Source organism: Sturnira hondurensis, unplaced genomic scaffold, assembly GCF_014824575.4.
Source record: "Sturnira hondurensis isolate 20B ecotype Veracruz unplaced genomic scaffold, ASM1482457v3 Scaffold0006413, whole genome shotgun sequence".
Classification (NCBI taxonomy): domain Eukaryota; kingdom Metazoa; phylum Chordata; class Mammalia; order Chiroptera; family Phyllostomidae; genus Sturnira; species Sturnira hondurensis.
In genome coordinates, this window is record NW_028079044.1 from 12,357,523 (window position 1) to 12,384,528 (window position 27,006).

A 27,006-nucleotide genomic window follows, 5' to 3' on the forward strand; every position below is an offset into this window, starting at 1 on the left:
TGCTCTTACTAAAACTCCATCACATTGGTCTAAAACAACAAATGTGTATTGTCTATCTTCAAGGCAATATCCAAAGCCTGTATGAATTTGCCCAAGGACAGAGCTAATTAGCTCGCTGCCATTCCCCTCTGCATGTTATTTTCGTTTCCTTGATTGTACCTAAAATGCAGACAGTAATATTCTGTGTAATAGATAATAAATTATTCTCTGATGTAAGACCTGAGGAAAACAATGAAAGCCTGTCTAGGCAAGGGTTGAAGCGGAGGTATTCATAGGCACTCTCTCCTTGAAAGAGTAGCTATGCCGTTCCCTTTTTCTCCACAGGATTGTTGTCACCTGTGCATTTATTCTCATTGTCAGCCACAACAGGCAGACTCTGCTGGCCAGAGTCCGCCGCACAGCTTTCCCAATTTTCCCCCCTTTTTCTCCTCTCCGTCATTCCCCAACCCTCCAGCATTCCCCGCTATTAGTTCATGTCCATGGGTTGCATATATAAGTTCTTTCGATTCTGTTTCTTGTATCATTTTTTACTTCTCCCTATCTATTTTATGCCTACCAATTGTTTCTTACTTCCTATACCTTTTCCCCCATTCCATCCCTCCTCATTCCCCTTCCCACTGAAAACCCTCCATATGATATCTATTCCTCTAATTTTTTCCTGTTCTAGTTTGCTTAGTTTTTGTTTTCATTGTTTTTCTTTTTTTAGGTTCACTTGTTGATAGATGTGAGTTTGTTATCATTTTATTGTTCATAGTTTTCTCCTTCTTCAATTTCTTAGATAAGTCCCTTTAACATTTCATATAATAAGGGCTTGGTGATGAACTCCTTTAACTTGACCTTATCTGGGAAGCCCTTTATCTATCCTTCCATTCTAAATGATAGCTTTGCTGCTAGCAAATGATGGAGTACTCTTTGATGTGGGTCCTTGCCTTTCATGACTTCAAATACTTCTTTCCAGCACCTTCTTGCTTGTAAGGTTTCTTTTGAGAAATCAGCTGATAGTCTTATGAGAACTCCTCTGTAGGTAACTGTCTCCTTTTCTCTGCTGCTTTTAAGAGTCTCTTCTTATCTTTAATCTTGGCTAACGTAATTATGATGTGCCTTGGTGTGTTCATCCTTGGGTCCAACTTCTCTGGGGCTCTCTGAGGTTCCTGGACTTCCTGGAAGTCTATTTTCCTTGCCAGATTAGGGAAGTTCTCCTTCATTATTTGTTCACATAATTTTTAATTTCTTGCCCTTCCTCTTGTCCTTCTGGTACCTCTATGATTCAGATGTTGGAATGTTTTAAGTTGTCCCAGAGGTTCCTAAGCCTCTCTTCATTTTTTTGAATTTTTGTTTCTTTATTCTGATCCAGTTGGATATTTACTTCTTCCTTTTGTTCCAAATCGTTGATTTGAGTCCTGGTTTCTGTTGATTCCTGTCACTACTGATTCCCTGAATATTTTGCTTTATTTCACTTTGTTTTGGGAACTGCCCTGCCGTATTGTAAAAACTGTAACCCCCCATGACTAAGGCTGAGTGAGAGACCTTGGGACCATAAGCCACTAAGGAGACACAGCTTATCTCCCTGACAGGGGTGCTGCCTCTGCCCCCTTTTATTTCACCCTGCTTGGCCCCGGGCAGATGACTGGTTAGCCAGTGATGGGTAAGATTCCTCAAAGGAGGGATGACCTAAGACAAGCAGGGTCACAAAGGGGCCCCAGGGAAGGACTGGGGGGAGCTATAGAAAAAGGGGGTGACGGACCCTCACCCCTCAGCTTTGACATAGTATGAGTCCTCATTCTGTCTGCAAGAAGTCTCCTAATCTCTTGGCTGCCTTACTTCCCCTGCCTGACTTAAGCCTAAAATAATGCTGGAGGTGGGTGCAGCCCTCGGCAGGAATGAGCCGGTTCTGCAGGTTGATCAGGCCTAAGAAAGAATACATAAAATCCTGTGAAACCTGCTTTGCTAAGAATGTCCTCAATTTTCTGATAAGGGTCCAAGCATGAAATGAGTTTGTTTCTCAAAGTTTTATAGCCCTTTAGCTAACTGACCCTGACTCAAAATAAGCTCTCATAGTTCTTTGTATGTTATCTACTGTTTGATCCTTACATGGATGCCTGACAATGATTGATGACCTTTACCTGTATTCCTGTGCAAACTGAACTCAATAAAAACCCATTGAGGAATTGGCTCCTGGCCTTCTCCTTGGAGAGATCGGTCACCTTTGCTCCCCCAAGCAGACCATGTCTTTGGTAGACTTACTCTCATCTGTGACAGACATGGGGCCCTGTGGGCAGAGCTCTTCCACAACTTTGGGTATCCTTCATTTGTTCTTTCATTTTGCAACAAAATTCAATCAGTTCTGTGAACATTTTGATTACCAGGGCTTTGAACTCTCCATCAGATAGGTTGTCTATCTCCTCGTTCCTTAGCTGTCTTTCTGGAGTTATGCTCTGTTGTTTCATTTGGGCCATATTTCTTTGTCTCGGCACACCTGTTAAGTTGTAAGGGGGTGGGTATTCATCAGGTATTCTTAGGTATTCATCAGGGCAGGGCAACCATCTTTGCTATAGTCCACAGTCAGCTCTTGAATCTTTTTCCAGTTCAGCCAGCCCTGCGTACATGGTCTGCTCACCTTGTCCGCCGCCCATCTTACCAGTCTGGTTGGTCTGGTTGACTGTTTCTTTAAGTCCTTGGTTGTCAGAGTTCCATGCAATTTGATTTTATGGCACTTCTAGTTGCTTATCAGTTTTAGATTGGTTGTTTATCCTCCTTTTGGTTGTGTGAGGAAGTGAGGAGTTCCCACCTATGCCTCCATCCTGGCCAGAATCTGTTTTCTAAAATGTATCAGTAGCATTTTATTCTTCCTTATAGTCTTAGCACCAAGAAATGTGTGATTTCTTTTTTTTCTTTTCTTTTTTTTAGATTTTATTTGTTTATTTATCTTTCGAGGGGAAGGAGAGAGGGAGAGAAATATCACTGTATGGTTGCCTTTTGTGTGTCCCCTGCTGGTAGTTAGCCTGCAAGGAACCGGCCTGCAACCCAGGCATGTGCCCTGACTGGGAATCAAACCCGGATGGTCTGGTTCGCAGGCACGTGCTCAATCCACTGAGCTACACCAGCCAGGGCGAAATGTGTGATTTCTTGATGGTGATTATATTTTTCTAAAAATACATGTTACTGCTCTGTCTGTAGCCCTAAAGTTATATTTTGGCGATTTTTTGGTATACACTGAGGTGTTTTGTTTAGCTATATAGTTTAAAATACTTCATAACATTTTAAATACAGTATGGATCCCTGCTGTGAAATCTGGATTATAATATGTTCCTAGGACATCTGAATTTTAAAAAAAATAATTGAATGGCTTTGCGCTAAGTAGATAAAAGTTAAAATCTTACTGTTAGATGATTATTCTCTTCTGGAAGATTTCTAGGGCTATAAAATTAACAATCTCAGAAACTGATTCAACACTTTGTCTTCCCAATTATCAACAAATTATTCTTATGACTAAACAAACTAAGACAAAACAAACTACTTTGCTTTAATTTATGTATGTTTTTAAGAGTCTTTCATAGGCCATAAAGACAGCCAGGGGTACTTTGTATAATTTTAAATACTAATTGTTATTCCTGTAATTTTGCTATTTTTGAGCTAACAACTTTACTTTTTAATTTTTTTAATAGACATCAAGTTTCACCAAGTTAGTTTTTGTTAATCTTCATTGAATTCATACCAATTTTATCATATAGGAAAATTGTAACTTCCATAGCAGATGCATTAAAATCTACAATCTAGGTTCTCGATGGACGTCTAGAGAGATTGGTGTAATGAAGTGACTTTTATTACATTAGATTTTTCTTTTGATGTTTGAGTTGTAGCATGTCATTACTTTGCAGGTTAATCACTTATAGTTGCAGGTTGGGTAGAAGGTCTTCAATTGAAGTTGATGAATTTTGAAAAACAGAAATTTCCTTAGCTTGTGCATCCAGGTCTGAAAAATGTGGCTGGAATCAAGAGCAATTGTTCCAGTTTTTTGAAACTAGTGGTTTCCTAGGATTTGGGACATAACAAGCTAAAACTGGGACATTTTTTTTTTTACCCTAGCTGGAGCTTAGTTTGAGATCAGGAAAATGTATCGACTTCAAAATCGTATGGTGATATATATCTTGTTTCTTGATTTATCTTTTGACAACACAACTTGACATTACTTGCGGTTCAAACATTGAAATGACTTAATTTCAGTAAAATTTCACATATAGTAACTCTTGCATTTCAATTCTAAGTTTAATTCATTAGGAAGCATTATCAAGTTTGCAGCCAAAACTACAAAGCCCTTTAGTTAGATAATAGTTGTCAAGGTGGTCCTTAGTCAGAAAAATTTCAGTTCCAACACAGAACTTAAAAAGTCACAATAAAAACTTACCACTGCTGTTTTTGAACTTCTGCATTGTAGGGCAAGTCAGTATATTCAACTTCTATTTTGGACAAAATTCATGAAACTGACAATGGGTAAGCCCACAGGATTGAAGTTTGCCTTCAAACATGATAGATTCAGTAATGCATGATAGATTCAAATATTTTTGCAAGGTACCAGCTGAGTAAATAATGCAGTAAATAACCATACAAAGTAAATACCTCAAATTGTTGCCAGCTTTGTAACTTTGTCTTTTTCTCCTCCACATCTATTAATATCATCAGTTGTAACACATCCCAGCAGATTCCAGTTTAGGTTATACTGAATTAGGGTTTTCTTAACCTCTTTGATGATATTCTTCCCTAAGTCATTTCACATAGGCTGTTAATAAAGACTAATTCTTCAGTTACTCCAAACTTGGCATCAGCTCCTCAAAAAAAAAAAAAACAAAAAAAAACCAAACCCCCCAAAACAGCAATATTCATAACATCTGTTGACCAAAGAAAACCACTTGAAAGCATTCTCGGGGTTTTTTTTTGCCTTGTTTTTAAATCAAGTATTAATGTTTCTTACAATGTTCTCAATTTTTGAGCAACTATACTTGCTGAATGGCTGATACTAGTTTATTTTCTCTGGACACATTTCTTCAGCTGCTATAATTAAACATGATTTAATTAACTCATTAGTAAATAGCTTTCCTTGTCTCACTAACAAATGAGCCACTCAGAAACTTAGTTTAGTCATAGCCTCATGTTTAGTTTTTATTTTGTGGAGAAATTCTTCTATGATTAAATTCTCCAGTTTACATTTTCTATTTTCCCATATTTCTGACCATTGTTTGCTCATGGGCAGCAGATATAATGATGAATTCTTTGTCTGGTAATATTGATATTTATCAGATTGTTTTGAGCATAGCTATAATGTCACTGCATAATAAACACAGTGCTTAACCATTTGATTTGATAACAAAACAATCCACACTCCATTGTGCCATAAAAGCATGATATCTGAAGTCAAGTTTTCTTTTCTTGTTTTGCTATGATGAGCATGTACTAGTAATAAAATTAAAAAATTGTAGTATGGCAATATGCATGGCACTTGAAATGCTGTGGGTTTATAACTGTGCTACTATAATTTCCAGGTGCCAAGCAGTTGCACAAAGTGCTATTCAGTTTTGCCATTGTCGCATGAAACAGCCATAAACAATATGTAAAAGAATAAGCATGGCTGTGTTCAAATATAACTTTACTTATAGACATTGAAATTGAGTTTCATATAATTTTATGTGCCATGAAATACTGTTCTGCTATTCCCGCACATTCCCTTCTACGTGATAAGTCACTTTTCTCTCACTGCTGTGAAAATTCTCTTTGTCTTGGACTTTTGACAATTTAATTATAACGTGTCTCATGAAAATTCCTTTGTGTTCAACCTATTTGTGAACTTTTGGGCTTTGTGAATCTGGATGTCTGTTTCTTTTCTCTTTTATTGATTTTTTGAGGTGATACTGGTTAATAAAATTAAACAGGTTTCAGATGCACAATTCTACAACACATCATCTCTTCACTGTATTGTATGTTCAACACCCCCAGTCAGGTCTCCATCTATCACCATTTATCTCCATTATGCCCTCCTTCTCCTCCTCCCCTACTGCTCCTCTCCTCAGCAATTACCACACTGGATGTCTGGTTTCCTCCCTAGATTTGAGATGTTTCAAGTAATATATTTTTTAAAGTTTTTGGCCCCATTCTTTCTCTCTTCCCCTTCTGGAACTCCCATGATGCATATATTGGTTTCTTATATCAATCTCATATGTCCCATAGAGTTTCTGCATTCTTTTTCATTCTCTCTTTTGTTGTTCAGCGCAGTCATTGTATTCTTCAGTTCCAGAGTTGTTTTTTTATGGTTTCTGTTTCCTTTGTTCACATACTGTTTTCCTGTTGTGTTTCTTTGATTGTTTAAGTTATCTACCTATTTTCTCTTTTAACTGACTGAGCATCTTTATTTTTTTAAATATATTTTACTGATTATGCTATTACAGTTGTCCCATTCCCCCCTTCATTCCCCTCCACCCTGCACACCCTCTCCCACCCACATTTCCCCCACTTTTGTTCATGTCCATGTGTCTTATTCTTGCCCTCACCCTATTTTCTACCTACCATCTATGCTACTTATTCTCTGTACCTTTCCCCACCTCTCTCCTCCTCCCACTCCCCTGTTGTATCCCTCCATGTGATCTCCATTTCTATGGTTCTGTTCCTGTTCTAGTTGTTTGCTTAGTTTGTTTTTAAGTGTGGTTGTTAGTAATTGTCAGTTTGCTGTCATTTTACTATACACGTTTTTTATCTTTTTTTTCTTATATAAGGCCCTTTAACATTTCATATAATAAGGGCTTGGTGATGATGAACTCCTTGAATTTGACCTTATCTGAGAAGCACTTTATCTGTCCTTCCATTCTAAATTGAAAGCTTTGCTGGATAGAGCAATCTTGGATGTAGGTCCTTGTACTTCATGACTTGGAATACTTCTTTCCAGCCCCTTCTTGCCTGCAAGGTCTCTTTTGAGAAATGAGCTGACAGTCTGATGGGAACTCCTTTGTAGGTGACTGTCCCCTTATCTCTTGCTGCTTCTAGAATTCTCTCCTTCATTTTAATCTTGGGTAATGTAATTATGATGTGCCTTGGTGTATTCCTCTTTGGGTCCACCTTCTTTGGGACTCTCAGAGCTTCCTGGACTTCCTGGAAGTCTATTTCTACTTTGCCAGATTAGGGAAGTTCTCCTTTATTATTTGTTCAAGTAAGTTTTCCACTTATTGCTCTTCCTCTTCCTCTTCTGGTACTCCTATAATTCAGATGTTGGAATGTTTAAAGATGTCCTGGAGGTTCCTAAGCCTCTCCTCATTTTTTTGAATTCTTGTTTCTTCATTATTGTCTCTTTGGTTGATTCTTTCTTCCTTCTGGTTCACTCCATTGATTTGAGTCCCAGTTTTCTTTCAATCACTATTGGTTCCCTGTGCCTTTTCCTTCATTTCACTTATTGTAGCCTTCATTTTTTCATCTAATTTGCGACCAAAATCAACCAATTCTGTGAGCATCCCAATCACCAGTGCTTTGAACTGTGCATCTGATAGGTTGGCTATTTCTTGGTCGCTTAGTTGTATTATTTCTGGAACTTTGATCTGTTTTTTTTTGTTTTGGCCTGTTTGGCCTGTTTTGTTTTTTGTTTAGTCTGTTCATGCCTGTTACATGTGAGGGGCGGAGCCTTAGGTGTTCAACAGGGTGGGGCAACCCAGTTGCTGGGTTGCGAAGCTGTATGTGGGGGCGAGGTCAGAGAGAGGAAGTGGTATTTGTTCTGCTCTCTCTCAGGTTTCGGTCCCCTCTGCTGCTTCCCGGAAGCAAACCAGGCCCCCCTGGTGCTGGTTCCCAGGTGTGTGGGCTTGTGTACCCTCCAGGACCCTGTGGGTCTCTCCAATGAACTATCCTGTGAGGCTGGGAGTTTCTCCCTGCACGTCAACCCCCACAGGTGTTTTCAGTTGGTGTTCTGAGGCTTTATTTCCTGGGCCTAAAACCCTGGGCTGCATGTGTGGTTTGTCTTGCTCCCCAGTGATCTTCGCACAAATGTGGGACCACTACCCAGTCAGCCAGCTGCCTTGTGTGCAGTGCCTTGCTTCACAATTGCCCCCTCACTGGGTCTGCCCATTGCCACCCTGAGCCTGGGGTCTTCCAGCCACTGCTTGTGCGCCCAGGGTCCACCCACTGCCATCTTGCATGCCCAGGGTGACCTGTGTGCCTGGTGTCACCACTTCTTGTGCCGCAACCCCTCTCTGCTCAGCCGCCCGACTTTGCCCCGTCTACTGGTCTGGATGAATGTGTCTATTTCAGCTCCTCAGCTCTCCGACTTCCATACAGTTCAATTCTGTCAGTTCTGGTTGTTACTTTGTTTCTAAATTTTTGTTTTCCTTATTTTGGTTGTGCAAGGAGGCACAGTGTGTCTACCTATGGCTCCATCTTGGCTGAAAGTTGATTGAGCACCTTTAAATCATTTTTTTGGAATCTTTTGTTGAGCAGTTCATGGATCTGTTTCCTTAGGGTTGGTTAGTAGAATTTGATCAGTTTCCTTTGGTAGTGTTATATTTCTTTACCTGATTTTTTGTGATCCTTATAACTTTACATGGCATTTATGCATTTGAGGGAGCAAGAACCTCTTCCATTCTATGGATTATTTTAGACATGTAAAGTGGTACCTTCCAGATACCAGAGAGATACACTTGCCTCCAGGACTACAGTTGAGCAGGGGCAGGGCTAGGTCATGAGGCTGATTCCAAGGTACCAAGGCAGATCCTTGGTTTGCTGGCCTGTTACTGGGGACACTAGCAGGCATAGCTTTTGCCAGCTCCCCAGGTGACTTCCACTTCTAGGGGCTACTTCTAGGTCCATAGTTGACAGATATCTTACTAGGGGTGCATATTAGTGTCTTTTCCCAGGTCCTTGGGTAGATAAGACTGCCTCTGAGATTACCGTTGAGCAGCTGGAGCAGGTCATAGGGTTATTTCAGGTTCACAGTTGGGTCTTCAGACAGTGGGCCTATTGTTGGGGTCATACACTGACCCATTGGCCTATTATTGGTGTGGTTCCCTCTAGGTCCTTAGGGGTGGTAGTATGGCCATGAATGAGTGGGACTACATCCATGTCCACCAGGGGATGGGGCCATTCCTGGGTCTGCAGACAGGTCTGTATTCATCAGGCCTGCTACCAGGGTGGGGGCATGCCTTGTCAGAGTGTTTTGCCTCAGTCTTGGACTCCACCAGGGTGTTGCAGCTTCCTCCCTGGATTTTGAAGCTCTCATAGTGGCACTTTTGTTCTTGGATGGTTGTCAGATCAGTGTTTCCGTTGGAGAATGTCGGCTGGTGAATCTTTTTTTTAATATATTTTTAAAGAGTTTATTTATTTTTAGAGAGAGGGAAAGGAAAAGATAGAGTGGGAGAGAAACTTCAATGTGTGATTGCCTCTCACATGCCCCCAACTGGAGGCTTGGCCTGCAACCCAGGCATGTGCCCTGACTGCAACCCAGGCAATCAAACCGCTATCCTTTGGTTCCCACGTCCCCTCAGTCCATCGACCTACACCAACCAGGGATCAGCCATATTAATATTTAAAAGTAGGTATCTCATTCTGTTTATTTGATTTGAAAGCCCTTGTTTTTGAAGTGCACACCAGAGCAAACCTGCTTTCCCAGTCTGAGCGATCCCGGATTTGCTTTAACAGTTTATTCAAACACCAGGCTTTTGGGGAGCTTTCCCTTTTGCTTTCTTAGCACTTGCTTTCCCACCGAGGTAGACTTCTGCAGTTAGGGACTGCTTTTTCAGCACAGGGGAGATACTATATCCTCCACTCATACAAGGAAGACATTTGTCTTCTACTCTTCTTAAAGAAGAGCCAACCTAGCGCTGAAGCCATCGCGTCCCACTCTCGGCACTCGCCCGGGCTGGTGAATCTTATATTCAGTTATGTTGCTACTAACCATCAACACTTAACTTCAACTTTACTGCTGGCCTTGTTGAATACTATTAACTCTACATTTTCCTTCAAATTCAAGGGAAAACAAACTTAGAAGGAAAATACCACATTTTTCCTACTGAGAATCCCATATCTTTAAACCATTAATGCCAAAATAATCACTTTAAATTGTTTATTCCTGTGCCCATTCTTTATGAGAATCATTCTTTTGACACAGAACAACTGACAAGTTGGAGTGACAGTATTTTGAGTCAGAGTTAGGACTGTGTATTATATAGCTTTGTGACATAGTAGACCTGCTTGTGAAAAAAAATGTTAGTGATCGCCACCACATGCCTGGTAGTCTACAATACTTCTTTAGAAACTCTTTCCTATCCTAACTGCTTTCATCAGATGCTAAAGTTGCTCTCATGAATTCTCAATAGTTCCTTCCCTATGCTACCCAGAAGGAAAAGTTCATATAAAGTCTATTCATGCCACATGCTTCTCTTGGCTTTCTCTGTATCTTCCTTTCTTCCAAATTTTGCATTCCTAAGTTTCAAAGATTTAGTTCAGCAGGATTGGTGCATTATCAGAGGGAAAAGTAAAAGTGAAAAAATGAGTCGGCCAACCTTCAAGTCATCATTAGGGGACAATGGAAAGCGGCAAGTGAGAACTTTCAAATATTAGCCACTCTTGTCCCTCACAGCAAGTCATCTGTGTGTTATTTGTGCTTTTTATTTCCATAACTTCCTATGCAATTTTTTTCACATGTTGAAATTGTACTTTGAAGGCCACCAGCTCAGCCAAAGATTTTGACTGGAGGTGATTGCTTTGTCACTTTGTCACTTTGTCACAGTTTGTACCAGTTTTAAGGAGTATATTTCATGGCTACATTTCTGAGTACTTACTAAGTATACTTCTTTCTTTCTGGATTAGGCAAAAATTATTCTATTTTCCTTAGTGACCTTTGGAGCCTGATTTCTTAAAGTATAATAATCTCCAAGACAGGAGCATATAAATCACTTGAGAGCTTATAGAAATTTGGAATCATGGGCTGCACCCAGGCCTATTGAATGAGAATCAATATTTTCACAAGATTCCCACATTTCTTTGTAAGCTCAAGGACTTAAATTAAGTCCTTGTTATAAGGAGGTAACTTGATATTTTACATTATACTAACCAAGATCAGTTTTATAGCACAACTAGAAATGCCCAGTGCTTTCTTATTTTTTTCATTTACTGGAAGTTCTTGCTAGGTATAATGTTTTTCTGTTATACTTTGAATACTTTGGGTACTGTGGATACCATTACCTTTTTTAATACCGTCCTTACCCATCAAAGATTCAGCACAGGTGTCTTTTTCAGGTTCATTCCTTCTGTTAAATACTTGCCTGCTGTATAAGGGTTTTTTAAATTGGGAAATGATAAAAAAATTACATGGTTAAGCATGTTACAGAGTTTTAAGTATTAAATATTTTCAAACTCTTGAGGTTTTAAAAGTTGTAGTTAAAAATTTCCTTACAACCTGATATTTAAGTGATTTCAACAATGTAATCAAATATCATAATGCTAAAAACATTAAAACTGGTTATAATTTTCCCATAATCAGATATTTCATAGGACATTTTGAAGAGCATTAAATCCAACTTTAATATACAAGTAAAATATTTTACACATACAATTTTCAAGAATGTCATATAATTTGAATCATACACTATAAACGTTTGTAACTGGTTTCTGTCACTCAGTATTCATCCAAGATGTTGCATGTATCAATAGTTTGTTACTTTTTAAAATCTGTAGACTTTTAAAAAACATCCTCACCCCAGGATATGTTCATTGATTTTGGAGAGAGGGGAACAGGGGGAGAGAGAGAAGGAGAGAAACATTGATGTGAGAGAGAAAAAATCAACTGGTTGCCTCTGATGCATGCCCCAGTTCAGGATCAAATCCTTAACATTTTGGTGTCCTGGACAATGCTTCAGCCAACTGAGTCACCAGGCCTGGGCAATAGTTTGTTTCTTCTTATTGCTGAGTAGTATTTTATTGTATAGGTGTACCAGTTTGTTTATTCACCTGTTGAAGGATATTTATTTTCCCATGTTTTGGCAATGTGAATAAAATGGGCATAAACATTCAAGTACAGGGTTTTGTATGACATACATTTTCTTTTCTCTAGGGAAAGAACTCAAGAATAGCATCGCTGAATTATATGATAAATGTATGTTTAACATTGTAGACAACTGCTAAACTGTTTCCCAGACGGCTGTACCATTTTGTAGTCTCACCAGTGTTTGAGAGTACCTATTGCTCTGCACTCTAACCCATGCTTGGTATTGTCAATAAGTTATTATGGACATTCTAATAGGTTTGCAGTGGTATCTCATTATGGTTTTAATTTTACATTTTCCTCATGGCTAACATGTTGAATATTTTTTCATGCACTTATTTGTCACGCATATATCCACTTATTAAAGTGTCTGTTCAAGTTAAGTCTTTTGCCCATCTTGGCTGTTTTTGTCTTATCAAATTTTCAGAGTTCTTTATATATTCTGGATGCAAGCAGTTTATCTATTATTTGATATGCACCTATTTTTTCTAGCATGTAGTTCATCTTGCTTTTCATGCTCTAAATAGTGTCCTTTGAAGATCAAAGGTTGATAAAGTCCATCTTGGGAGTTTTTAATGCTTTTAATGTCAGATATAAGAATTCTTTGACTAATTCCAGATCACGAAGATTTACTCCTATGTTTTTTCTAAAAGTTTTGTAGCTTTACATTTTATATTTAGCTCTATGATCTATTTTAAGTTAATTTTGGATAAGGTGTTAGGTTTAGTTTGAGGCTCAATGTTTTTACACTTACACATCCAGTTGTTTAGTACCATTTGTTGAAGAATATCCTTTCTCCACTGAATTGCCTTTGTACTTCTGTCACAACTCAGTTGGGCATATCTGTATGGGGGTATTTCTGAGCTCTCTGTCCTATTTCATTAATCTGTGTGTCTGTGCTTTTGCTGATGCCACAATTTCTTGATTAGTATAGCCTTATAGTAGGGAATTACAAACCACAATTCATGGGCCAAACTCAGCCCATGCCTGTTTTTGTATTGAAATAGACCTATATCCATTCATTTACAGATTGTTGATGACTGCTTTCTTGGTACAAAGGCAGGCTTAAGTAGTTGTGATAGGGCCAATATGACCTGCAAAACTCAAAATATTTGTTAATAGGCCCTTCATAGAAAATGGTTACTGACTCTTGCTTCAGAAAGAGTCTACGATCATGCATGATTCTTCCAACATTATTTCCCTTTTTAAAATATTTTCTGTCTTTCTATATAAATTTAGGATCAGACTGTCTACATCTATAAAAAATTTTCTGCACTATTGACTAGACTTGTTTTAAATCTTTAGATCAATCAGAAGACAGGTGACATCTTTACTATGCCAAGTCTTTCAATTCATAAACATGATATGTACCTCCCTTTATTTTGGTTTTCCTTGATTAAACAGTGTTTTATAGTTCTTGGCATACATATTTTGTACATGTTTTGGGAGATTTTTACCTAAGCACTTCATTTATTTTGGAAAAATTGCAAAATTAAAAATTTTCATTTCCAGCTGTACATGACTACTACATAGAAAAATACAATTGAGTTTTGTGTGTTGGCTGTATATCCTGTGCCTTGCTAAACTCACTTATTAGTTGTATGAGTTTTTTTGTAGATTCCATGGGATTTTCATGGAGACAATGATGCAGTCTGCAAGTTAGGATAGTTTTACTTTTTCTTGACCAAGCCGTATGTTTATTCTTCCTTTTTCTTGACTTACTGTACTGGCTAAGACTTTCAGCACCAGGTTGTGTAAGAGTGGTGAGAGTAGACATCTCTGTTGTGTGCTTTGTACCCAACATTAATGGGAAAATACTGAGTCTTTGTCTACCAAGTACAATGTTAGTGGTAGTATTTTTTTGTGTAGCTGCTCTTGGAAGATTTAAAAAGTTCCTTGCTATTTCTACTTTTCTGAGTTTTTTAATTAAAAATGTGTTTATTTAGGTATTTTTATTGGTTATACTATTACAATTGTCCCATTTTTTATCCTTTTTATTCCACTCCACCCTGTACCCCACCCAGCCTCCAGCATCCCTGCCCCCCGCCAGTTCATGTCCATGGGTTGTACATGTAAGATCTTTGGCTTTTCCATTTCTTATATTATTCTTAATATTCCCCTGTCTATTTTGTGCCTACCTATTATGCTTCTTATTTCCTGTATCTTTTCCCCCATTGCCCCCTTCTCCTCCCCACTGAAAACCTTTCATGTGATCTCCATTTCTGTGATTCTGTTCCTGTTCTAGTTGTTGGCTTAGTTTTTGTCTTTGCTTTTATATTTAGTTGTTGATAGTTGTAAGTTTGTTGTCATTTTACTGTTCGTAGTTTTCATCTTTTTCTTAGATAAGTCCCTTTAACATTTCATATAATAAGGGCTTGGTGATTATGAACTCCTTTAGCTTAACCTTATCTGGGAAGCACTTTATCTGCCTTTCCAACCTAAATGAAAGCTTTGCTGGATAGAACAATCTTGGATGTAGGTCCTTCCCTTTCATGACTTGGAATACTTCTTTCCAGCCCCTTCTTGCTTGTAAGGTTTCTTTTGAGAAATCAGCTTATAGTCTTATGGGAACTCCTTTGTAGGTAACTGTTTCCTTTTCTCTTGCTGCTTTTAAGATTCTCTCCTTATCTTTAATCTTGGGTAACTTAATTATGATGTGTCTTGGTGTGTTCCTCCTTGGGTCCATGTCACATGAATTCCACTAATGAAGGATAAGGATTTCAAAATATGTAATATTAATAAGGCTTTGCACATGAAATTATACTTTCATGTTTTTCATTGGGCATAGTTAATAAAAAGAATACAGTAGACTTCTGGTCAAGATGGTGGCATAGGTAAACACAGCTCACCTTGCACAGGCACATCAAAATTATGACTGAAATATAGAATGTCATCACTCAGAACCATTATAAAGCAGGTTGAATGGAAGTCTGACAACTACAGAATTAAAGAATCCCCATCCATCCAGACAAGTAGGAGGGGCAGGGACATGGAACGGGCTTGTCCCACATCCATGTGTGGTGGATAAGAATTCAGGAGGGATGTCTTAGGAGTAAGAAGTCCCAGTTGCACACCAGGATCCCCAGCTCAGTGTTCCATTGCCAGGAATATAAGTCCCCATAACTTCTGGTTGCAAAAGCCAATGGGGATTGAGTCAGTAGAAGAAATTCTGGAGTCTCAAGAAGTTCCTCTTAAAGAACCCACATATGGACCTGGTCAGACTCACTCCCTGTGAACTCCAGCCCTGGGTAGCAGCTTGAAAGGCAACAGTGGCATACTGGGAGGAACTGAAGTGTCTGGCACCAAGGTGGGAGCTGGGGGATAGTTCTCTCCTGGACAGAAAGGCTGATAGAAGCAATTGCCCCTTTTCTGAGCCCTCCACCCAAGAGGTACAGAGCTAGCAGGCAGATACCATATCTGAAACTTCATCACCCTGTCTAACATTGTTTGCTCTGCCCTGGAGATCCCTCGAGACTCTGTCATACCCAACTTACAAGCCCACCAAAACTGTTAACTGTGAATGCCTGGTCTTGGCTCATGAGTCACAACTTCTAAATCCTATCAAACAAGCAAAAACTGGCCTCAGTAAGCCCCTACTCCCTGTACCTCTTGCTAAGTCTCCCTAGGCTGGGCACTAGCAACAGCTATTCTGGAATCACAGCTTGGTTTTGCCTGGCAATCTCCAAGCCCAGCACAAGTAGCAGCAATCTCAGATTGCTTTATAGCTCATGCAGGGTGGCCTTGGGCAGAACACAGGATGGGGCTGACCTTGGCCTGCACCACCTTGGGAAATCCAGATCCTGAGCACTCAGTGGATAGCTATAGACTACACTGGAGCACCACCACCCTGCCCCTGCACAGTTGATTCTCCACAGAGGGTGGAAGTTGGTATTTAGTAGCCACAGTTAGTCCTTGTAGCTGTCTGGCCTGGGAAAATCTGTCCCACTGACCTGCCAATAGCAATCAAGGCTCAACTACAAGAGGAGAGTATACTCAACTTACATGAAGAAAGCCCCTCAAGGACCCAGCTTGGGTGATAGGGGAGGCTGTGCCACTGGACCAGACAGGACACCTATTACATTAAGCTATGCTACCAAAACAGGGAATTGTAGCAATTTTACCTAATACATAGAAACATACACAGGGAGGCTGCCAAAGTAAGAAGACAAACAAACAAGCAAATACAGCCCAAATGAGAGAACAAATCAGAACTCCAGAAAAAGAACTAAACAAAATGGAGGTAAGCAATCTATCAGATGCAGAGTTCAAAATATTTGGTTTAAGGATGCTCAAGGAACTTAGTGAAGACTTCTGACAGCATAAAAAAGATCCAGTCAGAAATGAAGGATACACTAATCAAAATAAAGAATAACTTACAAGGAAACAGTAGCACAGTGGATGAAGCCAAGAGTCAAATCAATGATTTGGAATATAACGAAGCAAAAAAAATCAGAAGAAGAAAAAAAGAATCCAAAAAATGCAAGGATAGAATAAGCACTCTCTGGGACAATTTCAAATGTTTGAACCATCGTGCCATAGGGCTGCCAGAGGAGAAGAAAAAGTGTAAGAAGCTGGAAGTTTCTTAATAGAAACTTTTTCTATTAGAAAAAATAATGAAAGAAAACTTCCCTAATTTGGTGAAGGAAATAGGCATGCAAATTTGGGAAGCACAGAGTCCCAAAAGAGATGGATACAAACAGGCCCACCCCAAGACACATCATAATTAAAATGCCAGAGGTTAAAGATAGAGAAACTTTTTTTCTTTTCTTTTTAATATATTTTATTGATTATGCCATTACAGTTGTCCCATTCCCCCCTTTCATTCCCCTCCACCCTGCACACCCCCTCTCCCCCCATACCCCTCTTTAGTTTATGTCCATGTGTCACAAGTTCTTTAGATTCTATATTTCCCACACTATTCTTGCCCTCCCCCGTCTATTTTCTATGTACCGTCTATGCTACTTATTCTCTGTACCTTCTCCCCCCTTCTCCTCCTCCCACTCCCCTGTTGATAACACTCCATGTAATCTCCATTTCTATGGTTCCACTCCTGATCTAGCTGTCCTCTTGGTTTGCTTTTGTTTTAGGTGTGGTTGTTAATAACTGTGAGTTTGCTGTCCTTTCACTGTTCATATTTTTTATCTTCTTTTTCTTAGATAAGTCCCTTTAACATTTCATATAATAAGGGCTTGGTGATGATGAACTCCTTGAACTTGACCTTGTCTGAGAAGCACTTTATCTGTCCTTCCATTCTAAATGAAAGTTTTACTGAATAAAGCAATCTTGGATGTAGATCCTTGTACTTCATGACTTGGAATACTTCTTTCCAGCCCCTTCTTGCCTGTAAGGTCTCTTTTGAGAAATCAGCTGACAGTCTTATGGGAACTCCTTTGTAGGTGATTGTCCCCTTATCTCTTGCTGCTTCTAGGATTCTTTCCTTCATTTTAATCTTGGGTAATGTAATTATGATGTGCCTTGGTGTGTTCCTCCTTGGGTCCAACTTCTTTGGGACTTTCTGAGCTTCCTGGATTTCCTGGAAGTCTATTTCCTTTGCCAGACTGGGGAAGTTCTCCTTTATTATTTGTTCAAATAAGTTTTCCACTTGTTGCTGTTCCTCTTCCCCTTCTGGTACCGCTATAATTCAGATGTTGGAATGTTTAAAGATGTCCTGGAGGTTCCTAAGCCTCTCCTCATTTTTTAAAAATTCTTGTTTCTTCATTCTTTCCTGTTTGGTCATTTTTTTCTTCCTTCTGGTCCAGTCCTTTGATTCGAGTCCCAGTTCCCTTTCCATCACTATTGGTTCTCTGTGCATTTCCCTTCATTTCAATTAGTGTAGCCTTCATTTTGTTCATCTAATTTGTGACTAAAATCAACCAGTTCTGTGAGCATCCTGATCACCAGTGTTTTGAACTGTGCATCTGATAGGTTGGCTATCTCTTGGTTGCTTAGAATTATTGGCTCTGGGGCTTTGAGCTGTTCTTCTTAGCCATATTTTGGTCTGTTCACACCTGTTACATATCAGGGGTGGAGCCTTAGGTGTTCACCAGGGTGGGGCGACCCATTTGCTGGGTTGTGGCACTGTATGTGGGGGCGGGGTCAGTGAGGGACAATGGCATTTGTTTTGCTCTCTCTAGGATTTCGGTCCCCTCTGCTGCTTCCCGGAAGCAAACCAGGCCCCCCCTGGTGCTGGTACCCAGGTGTGTGGGCCTGTGCACTCTCCAGGACCCTGTGGGTCTTTCCAACAAACGTTCTGTGAGTCTGGGAATTTCTTTCAGCACCCCAACCATGAAAGTTTTTCCAGTTGGTGCTTTTAGGCATTTATTTCCGTTGCTGGGGCCCTAGCCTGCACAGTCTGTCTCACTGCTCCCTCCTTTGCCTGGTTTATCTGAGTGCGAATGTGTGACTGTGGTCAGCCAGCTGCCTTGTGCCCCGACTGGGTCTGCCTGTTGCCACCCCACGCCTGGGATCTGCCAACAGCTGCTTGCACACCTGGGTCGGTCTGGTTCAGCTGCATTTTCTTGCTGGGACCCCACCCCGACAGCTGCTGACTCCGCCACTCTTACTGGTCTGGCTGAATGGTTCGTTATCTTTGGACTTCTGTGTGGTTCAGTTTTCTGTGTTTTGGTTGCATTTTTGTTACTAAGACTTTGTTGTCTTTAAACTTGGTTGTGCGAAGAGGCACAGTGTTTCTACCTATACCTCCATCTTGGCTGGAAGTCCTAAAGATAGAGAATCTTAATAACAGCAAGAGAAAAGCAGTTAGTTACCTTCAGGGGAGTTCCCATAAGACTGTCAGCTGATTTCTCAAAAGACACTTTGCAGGTTAAAAGGGATTGGCAGGAAATATTCAAAGGCATGAAAAGCATGGACCTACAGCCAAGATTGTTCTACTCAGCAGAGATATCATTTAGAATCTAATGGCATGATTTCCAGTCAAGATGGAGACATAGGAAGACATGCTTCACCTCCTCTCACAATCACAAGAAGTGTAACAACTAAACTCTAAACAAAAAACATATAGAAATGCCAGAAATTCAAATTGCATGGAAGTTTGACAACCAAGGATTTAAAATTGCCATGTTCACCCAGACAAGTAGGAGGGCAGAGACAGGGATCTGGGGCAGAGAGGGTATGGTGTGGCATGGAGACATCAGAATGGGCAGTCCCACATTCATGTGTGTTGGCGAGTGATCCCAGCCCTAGGCCAGACTGTGCAGCTCAGGGTTCTAGCATCAGGAACATAAACACCACTTAGAGTTGGGGTGGCTAAAGAAACTGCCAGTTTCTCAGGAAAGTCCCATTTAATGCATGATTCTAGAAAATACATAAACCCACCCACTTTGAATCATAACCAGGGCATGAGCTAGATGGGCCAGTTGTATATGGCAAGTGGACAAAGTGCCTGGAAACAAGGGGAGTACCAGGCACACCTTCAGAGACCAGCCAGTGACACTGGCCCAGCCCCCCTCTCCCAACACAGCATTACAAAGTGGTGAAGTGGTTGCCTCGCCCTGGTAAATACCTAAGGCTCTGCCCCTTAAAACTTACAGGTGCACAAAAACAGGGAGTCTGAGCAACTCTACCTGATACACAGAAACAAACACAGGGAGACTGCCCAATTAGGGAGAAAAACAAATATGGCCCAAATGAAAGAACAGAACAAAACCCCAGAAAAAGAACTAAGTGAAATGGAGATAGTCAACTTATGAGATGGAGAGTTCAAAACTCTGGTGATAAGGATGCTCAGAGAAATCACTGAGTACAGAGAAAACATAAGGGAAGAAATGAAGGCTACACTAAGTGAAATAAACAAAAATCCACAGGGAACAAACAGTGAAAGGAAGGAAGCCAGGACTTAAATCAATGACTTATAACATAAGGAAGAAATAAACACTCAACCAGAACACAATGAAGAAACAAGAATTCAAAAAAAATGAGAGTATATGAAGACTCTAGGACATCTCCAAATGTGCCAATATCCAAATCATAGGAATGCGACAGAAAGAGCAAGAAATTGAAAACTTACTTGAAAAAATAATGAAAGAAAACTTCCCCAATCTGGTGAAGGAAATATACATACAAGTAGAGGAAGCACAGAGTCACAAGCAAGTTGGACCCAAAGAGGACCACACCAAGACACATCATAATTAAAATTCCAAAGCTTAAAGAGAACCTTAAAAGCAGCAAGAAAAAAGAAGAGAGTTACCTACAAAGGAGTTCCCATAGGACTGTCAGCTGATTATTCAAAAGAAATTTTGCAGACGAGAGGGGACTAGAAAGAACTATTCATAGTGGTGAAAAGCAGGGGACTACAACCTAGATTACTCTGTCCAGCAAAGCTATCATTTAGAATGGAAGCACAGGTAAAGTGCTTCCCAGAGCAGGTAAAGTTAAAGGAATTCATCATCACCAAGCTATTATTACATGGAATGTTAAAGGAACTTCTTTATGAAAAAGAAGATCAAAACTATGAACAGTAAAATGACAACAAACTCACAACTACCCACAACTGGATCTAAAAAATAAAAACAGAAACATACTAAGCAGACAACCAGAATAAGAACAGAAACATAGATGTGGAGATGATTTGTAGGGTTATCAACTGAGAGGGGGGGAATGGGAAGAATGGAGGGGGGAAGGTAAAGGGTTTAAAAAGCGTAATTGGTGGGTACAAAATAGGGGAATGTTAAGTATAGGAAATGGAGAAGCCCCAAAACTTATATGCACAACCCATGGACTAAGGGGTTGGGGATTGCCGGAGGGAAGGTGGGTGCCAGGGAAGGAGAGAAAACACATAAAATTGGGACAACTAAACTAGCATAATCAATAAAATATACTTAAAAAGAATTTAAGGGCAAATAAACAGCTTCCCAGAGAAAAAACTTAAAGGAGTTCATCATCACCATACCTTAATTATAATGATATGAAATGTAAAATGACTCATTTCAGAAAAAGATCAAAACTCTGAACAATAAAATGGCAATAAATACATATCTTATCAACAAGTGAGCCTAAAAAACAAACTAAGCAAGCAAGAAGAACAGAGACAGACTCATGGGTACAGAGTGTTTTGATGGTTGCCAGATGGGAGGAGGTCTGGGGGAATGGGTGAAGAAGTGAGGGGACCAAGAGGTATAAATAAGTAGTTACAGAATAGCCGTGGTGATGTAAAGTACAGTAGAGGAAATGGCCCATGACCTATGGACAGGAACATGATGGGGGGATGGCCTGAGGGAGTAGGGGGTTCTGGGTGGAGGGGGCAAAGGGTGAAAAATTTGGACAACTGTAATAGCAAAATAAATAAAATATAATTAAGCCCTGGCTGGTATAGCTCAGTGGATTGAGCGCGGGCCTGCGGACCAGAGGATCACGGTTTGATTCCCAGTCAGGGCACATGCCTGGTTGCAGGCCGGTTCCCTGCAGGCCAACTCCCAGCAGGGGACGCATGAAAGGCAACCATACATTGATGTTTCTCTCCCTCTCTCCTTCCCCTCTAAAGATAAGTAAATAAATAAAAATTAAAAAAATAAAATAAAATATAATTAAAATAAGTAATCCCTCCCCCACACCAAAATACTCACACTTAAAATATATAAATTTTGGAGTTTGGAATTTTGTAAGGTTTTTTCTTTTCTAGCTCTAGTTGTATAGAACTTCTATAAAAGAGCTATAAGTCCCTAAAGGAGATAATTTCTTCTAAGTTTTTCTTGAGACATATTCAGGCTACAGTAAAATGTAACTTCTCTTTCACAAGAAGCTTTATTTAGTGGGTCAGAAAACAAAAATAAGAAAATTCACAGAGACCACATTAGGCTGGGGAGAAAATGGAAATACGCTTTTTGTTCTTCAGCTCCCATGATCTTTCTCAGATTATCTTGATCAGCTTTCTCCAACATAACTAGAGATTCAGTAAAAACCTGTGAACATCTTCAGGCTGTCAAATTGCTGATACAGTTAAAATTTTTTTTTACCACTTATTTATTTTTTGTTTGTTTTAAAAGAGGTTAAGATTGTCCCGTTTGGAAATATGTTTAAGATTGGTTAGTTTTGTTTTCTTTTTTCTTTGTTTGGTCAAATACCGAGGCTTAGAAAAAGATGTCTCTTTTTCTACTTTTATAGTCAGCAAATGTAACAACACCTAAGTGGGGGGTAATAAGAAATTAACCAGTTCTAATATACATTGTTATCTTAAGAGCTGTACATATTGGAAATGTTCAGTATACTCCACATTTATTTCAGTTTAAGATGCAGAAATGAATGTCCTAGACATATGCCATATGCTCTCCTCTTATGCCAAGTTAACAAGAATTATAAGACTGAAATGAATAAACAAGGTCAACTTAGGCTGAGCCAAATTATACAACAGAATAATTGTCAGATTTTTTGTTGGCTGGGACAGCTGTTTTGAGCCAATCTTCATAAATTCTAGTCTGCAATTTTTTTCTCCTACCAGGAAGAAATATAGACCTACCAGGGATTCTGTTGACTATGTTTTTGTAAACACTGAAAAATTTCATCAGTTATATTGTTTTGAGGTATATATAAGGATTTTAAATTGATAGGTATTTTTTATTCTAACTTAAGGGAAATGACCTAGATATGAATCAAATAATGTTAAGCCAAAATTTAATAACTTTTAACAGGGCAGTATTTCATTTGGAGCTTCTTAGGTATGAATTCATCTATAATAACAGGAAACTAAAAGTATTATAATTAATTTATGATAGTAAATATTTAAAATATTTAAAAACTTATGGTAAGTAAAAAAATAAGTAAAAAAAAACCTTAAATAAGTAAAAAAAAAAAACTTTGATAGCAAATTTAAGTAAATTTGCTACAAATAGAGGGTTTCCTTGCTTTGTAATAGAGGTTTTAAACCTTGAAGAGAATAATTTAATACAGATAGGAAAATAGAGGCAATCAGTTTTATTCATTTGAAATGTAATAATTTATTTAGGGCAGTGCCAAATCTAAACTTAAGTATATTTACTTTAGTCCTAGGGTCATTTATTTTATTTATCAGTGTCATTCTAACACTATGTTTTTTCTCCCTTCTAAAGTGATTTTTCTTCGAGTTGTGTAACCATTTTAAATAGCAAGATCAAAACTATGAAAAACCAACCATTTGAATGGTGGTAGTCTATCTTCTGCTACCTCAAAAATATGAAAACCAACTATTTGAGTAATACTATTATGACATAGAAAGTATAAAGTCTCAGTTTATTCACATAATGGTGACTTATTAAAAAGCCCTCATTTATACCCTAGATTATATAATTACTTTAAATTTGGAAGTGCCTGGTTCTTTTATCTATCTAAAATGTCTACATACTTAATGCCAGCTATATATTCTTTTCTTTTTCCTTTTTAAGAGAGGGAAGAACATCAATGTGTGAGAGATACATTGACTGGTTGCCTCTCACATGCCTCCAACCAGAGACCTGGCCCAATACCCAGGCATGTGCCCCAACTGGGAAATCGAATGGGTGACCCTTTGGTTCTCAGACCAGCCCTCAATCCACTGAGCCACACCAGCCAGGGCCAGATATATATTTTTATATCCTATGTTATTGTATCATAAAAGCATTTTATTTACTTAATAAATGTTTATTAAGCTTCTGTTATATACCAGATACTTTCTAAGTCCTGGGAGAAGGCAGCAATGAATAATAAAATCAAATGACAAACATCTCTACTCTAACATGGTTTACATTGTAGTAAGTTTGTTTATAAACTCAAGTGCAGTATAGTCTGTTCAAAACCAGTCTTCAGTTGTTTTCTGCATTATATTTAGTTCAAATTAATTCAGTTTATGAATTTTCTAATGGGCCACTCAGAAATTGAAATTTCATTTGCTGATTTGTAAGCATATGAAGGATGTAAATCCTTGGGAAGAATTTAAAACTAAGAGGACACTTTACAGAGTAGGCTGATATTTTACAGTTCATTCACTCATTGGTGGATGGAGTATTTGCTGAATGCTCCACAGTGAGCAGCAGCAGACACATCCTTAACTACTGGTAGAGTGGCGTAGGTTACAGACTGTGCTGCCATCCTATTCTCTTTTCCTTTCTTTTTCCAGAGGCCAAGATGTTACTGAATTACTGTATTCTTTTTTTATTTTTAAACTTGCTTTGTCTACTGAAAAAATTTTCAATAAAAGAATTTCTCTTTTAAGAATTACTTAAAGAATTTAAGTAATTTTGTTACTTAGAACAAAAGCTTTAAGTATCTCTGGGGAGCTAAACTTCTGCAAGTGCAGTTCTGATGATCAGAGTTAGCCTTGAGCCCCAGCATTCAGACAGTGGAGTGTAAAAATGGAGGGCACACTAGAACTTCCCCTGATACCAAGTCAGCCCAGTCATTCAAAATGATCCATTAAAAATACAGACCATATCCTAGCACTTCATGAGTTTTCCCTTGCTGTTGTAACAAGTCACCACATATTTAGTGGCTTAAACAGGGTGCATTCTTTTCTGGAACTTCTAGAGGCTGCCTGTGTTCCTTGGCTCATGGCTCCCTTCCTCCATTTTCAAAATTGTCAAGGGCAGCCTAAGTCGTCCTCACAGTGAATCTGACACTGATTCTTCTGATTCCCTCTTTCACATTTAAAGACTTTCTTCTACAATTAAGGATTACATCAAGGCCATCTGGATAATCCAAGATAATCTCCCTATTTTAAAATCAAATCATTAGCAGAAATTACAGCCCAGAAATAAACCCAACTCTCCAAGTCAACTGATATTCAACAAAGGGGACAGAAACATAAAATGGAGTAAAAATAGCCTCTTCAACAAATGATGTTGAGAGAGCTGGACAGCTACATGCAAAAAAAAAAAAAAAATGAAACCCAAACACCAACTTACACCATACACAAAAATAAATTCAAGATGGATAAAATATTTAAATATAAGTCATGACACCATTAAAGTCCTAGAGGAGAACATAGGCAGGAAAATCTCCAATATTCCATGCAGCAATATTTTCACTGATATGTCCCCTAGAGCAAGGGACATAAAAGAATAAACAAATGGGATCTCATCAAAATAAAAAGCTTCTGCACGGCTAAGGAAAACAGCATTAAAATGAAAAGAGAACCAACCATATGGGAAAATATATTTGCCAGTGACAACCTCAGACAAGGGTTTGATCTCCAAAATATATGAAGAATTCACACGACTCCACTCTAAGAAAACAACTCAATTAAAAAATGGGAAGAGGACTTGAACAGACACTTCTGCAAGGAGGACATACAGAGGGTCCAGAGACATATGAAAAGATGCTCAGTATTGCTAACTATCAAGAGAGATGCAAATTAAAACCACCATGAGATACCACTTCACACCACTGGAAATGGCCATGATAATCAAAGCAACAAACAAGTGTTGGAAGGGTTTTGGAGAAAAGGGAACCCTAGTGCACTGTTGGTGGGAGTGCAGACTGGTGCAACCAGTATGGAAAACAGTATGGCATTTCCTCAACAAACTAAAAATGGAACTGCTTTTTGACCCAGGAATTCCACTGCTAGGATTATATCCTAAGAACTCTGAAACACCAATTCAAAAGAACCTATGCACCCCAGTGTTTATAGCAGCACAATTTACAATGGCCAAGTGCTGGAAGCAACCTAAGTGCCCATCAGTAAATGAATGGATCAAAAAACTATGGTACATTTACACAATTGAATTCTATGCAGCAGAAAGAAAGAAGAAGCTCCTACCCTTTGTGACAGCATGGGTGGGACTGGAGAGAATTATGCTAAGTGAAATAAGCCAGGTAGTGAAAGACAAATACCATATGATCTCATCTTTAACAGGAATCTAATCAACAAAATGAACAAGCAAGCAAAATATGACCAATGACACTGAAATTGAGAACAGGCTGACAGTGACTAGAGGGGAGAAGGGAGGGGATTATAGGGGAAAAGGGTGAAGGGTTTGCAGGAACAATTATAAAAGACACATGGACAATAACAAGGGGGGGTGGAAACAGGGGAGGGAGGTTGGGAGGACTGAGGTGGTGGGGAGCGGTAGGGGGAAAAGGCAGAAAACTGTACGTGAACAACAATAAAAATGTATATTTTTTACATTCATATTCATAAATGATGATGGGTAATTTTTAAATACTAGAGAATTTTTTCTTTATTTTTAATGTATTGGACCATTTTATAGAGCATTGGGAATATCTGATCTTTGAAGGCTTGGTAAATTCTCCTATCAAACCTGTTCTTTTTTTATAGTATAGTTCTTTAAGAACTTTATGTATATTTTTGTGGAAATTGGTCTGCTGAAGATTTCAAAAAACTAATAAAAAACTCCAGGTACACAAAAATTCTGGAGGGCTTCACGGGCAAATTTCACCAAACATTTAAAGAAGAACTAGCTCCTATCTTTCTCATACTGCCCAAAAAAATTCAAGAAGAGGGAAGACTCCCACACTTTTTTGACAAGGCCAGTATTATCCTAATTCCAATACCAGGTAAAGACACAAAAAAGAAAAAACTACAGGCCCAAATCTCTGATGAACAAAGATGCTAAAACCCTCAAGAAAATACTGGCAACCTGGATCTAGCAATACCCTGAAAAGATCATACACCATGATCAAGTTGGCTTCATCCCAGGGATGCAAGGGTGGTACGATATTCACAAAACGATAAACATAATATACCACATAAACAAAACGAAGGCCAAAAATCATGTGATGATATCAACAGATATTGAGAAGCATGTGATAAACTCCAGCACCCATTTATAATAAAAACACTCAGCAAAGGGGGAATAGAGGGAGCATACCTCTACATAATAAAGGCCATGTATAAGAAGCCTACTGCCAAAATCGTACTCAGTGGGCAAAAATTAAATGTTTCCCCTTAAGATCAGGAACAAAACCAGGGTGACTGCTTGCTTTCACCACTCTTATTCAACATAGTACTCGAAGTTCTATCCATAGTGATCAGATAAGAAGAAATAAAAAGCACTCACATTTGAAAGGAGGATATAAAA

General features: G+C 38.9%; 1 protein-coding gene across 1 annotated transcript in view; it reads right to left on the reverse strand.

The window, feature by feature from the left end:
* WDPCP (WD repeat containing planar cell polarity effector) overlaps nucleotides 1-27,006 on the reverse strand; it is a 407,760-nt gene that overhangs the window by 17,610 nt on the left and 363,144 nt on the right. The window contains exon 16 of the mRNA XM_037048018.1: nucleotides 11,227-11,288. Coding sequence (XP_036903913.1) covers nucleotides 11,227-11,288 — 62 coding nt within the window. The remainder of the gene's footprint in view (nucleotides 1-11,226; nucleotides 11,289-27,006) is intronic.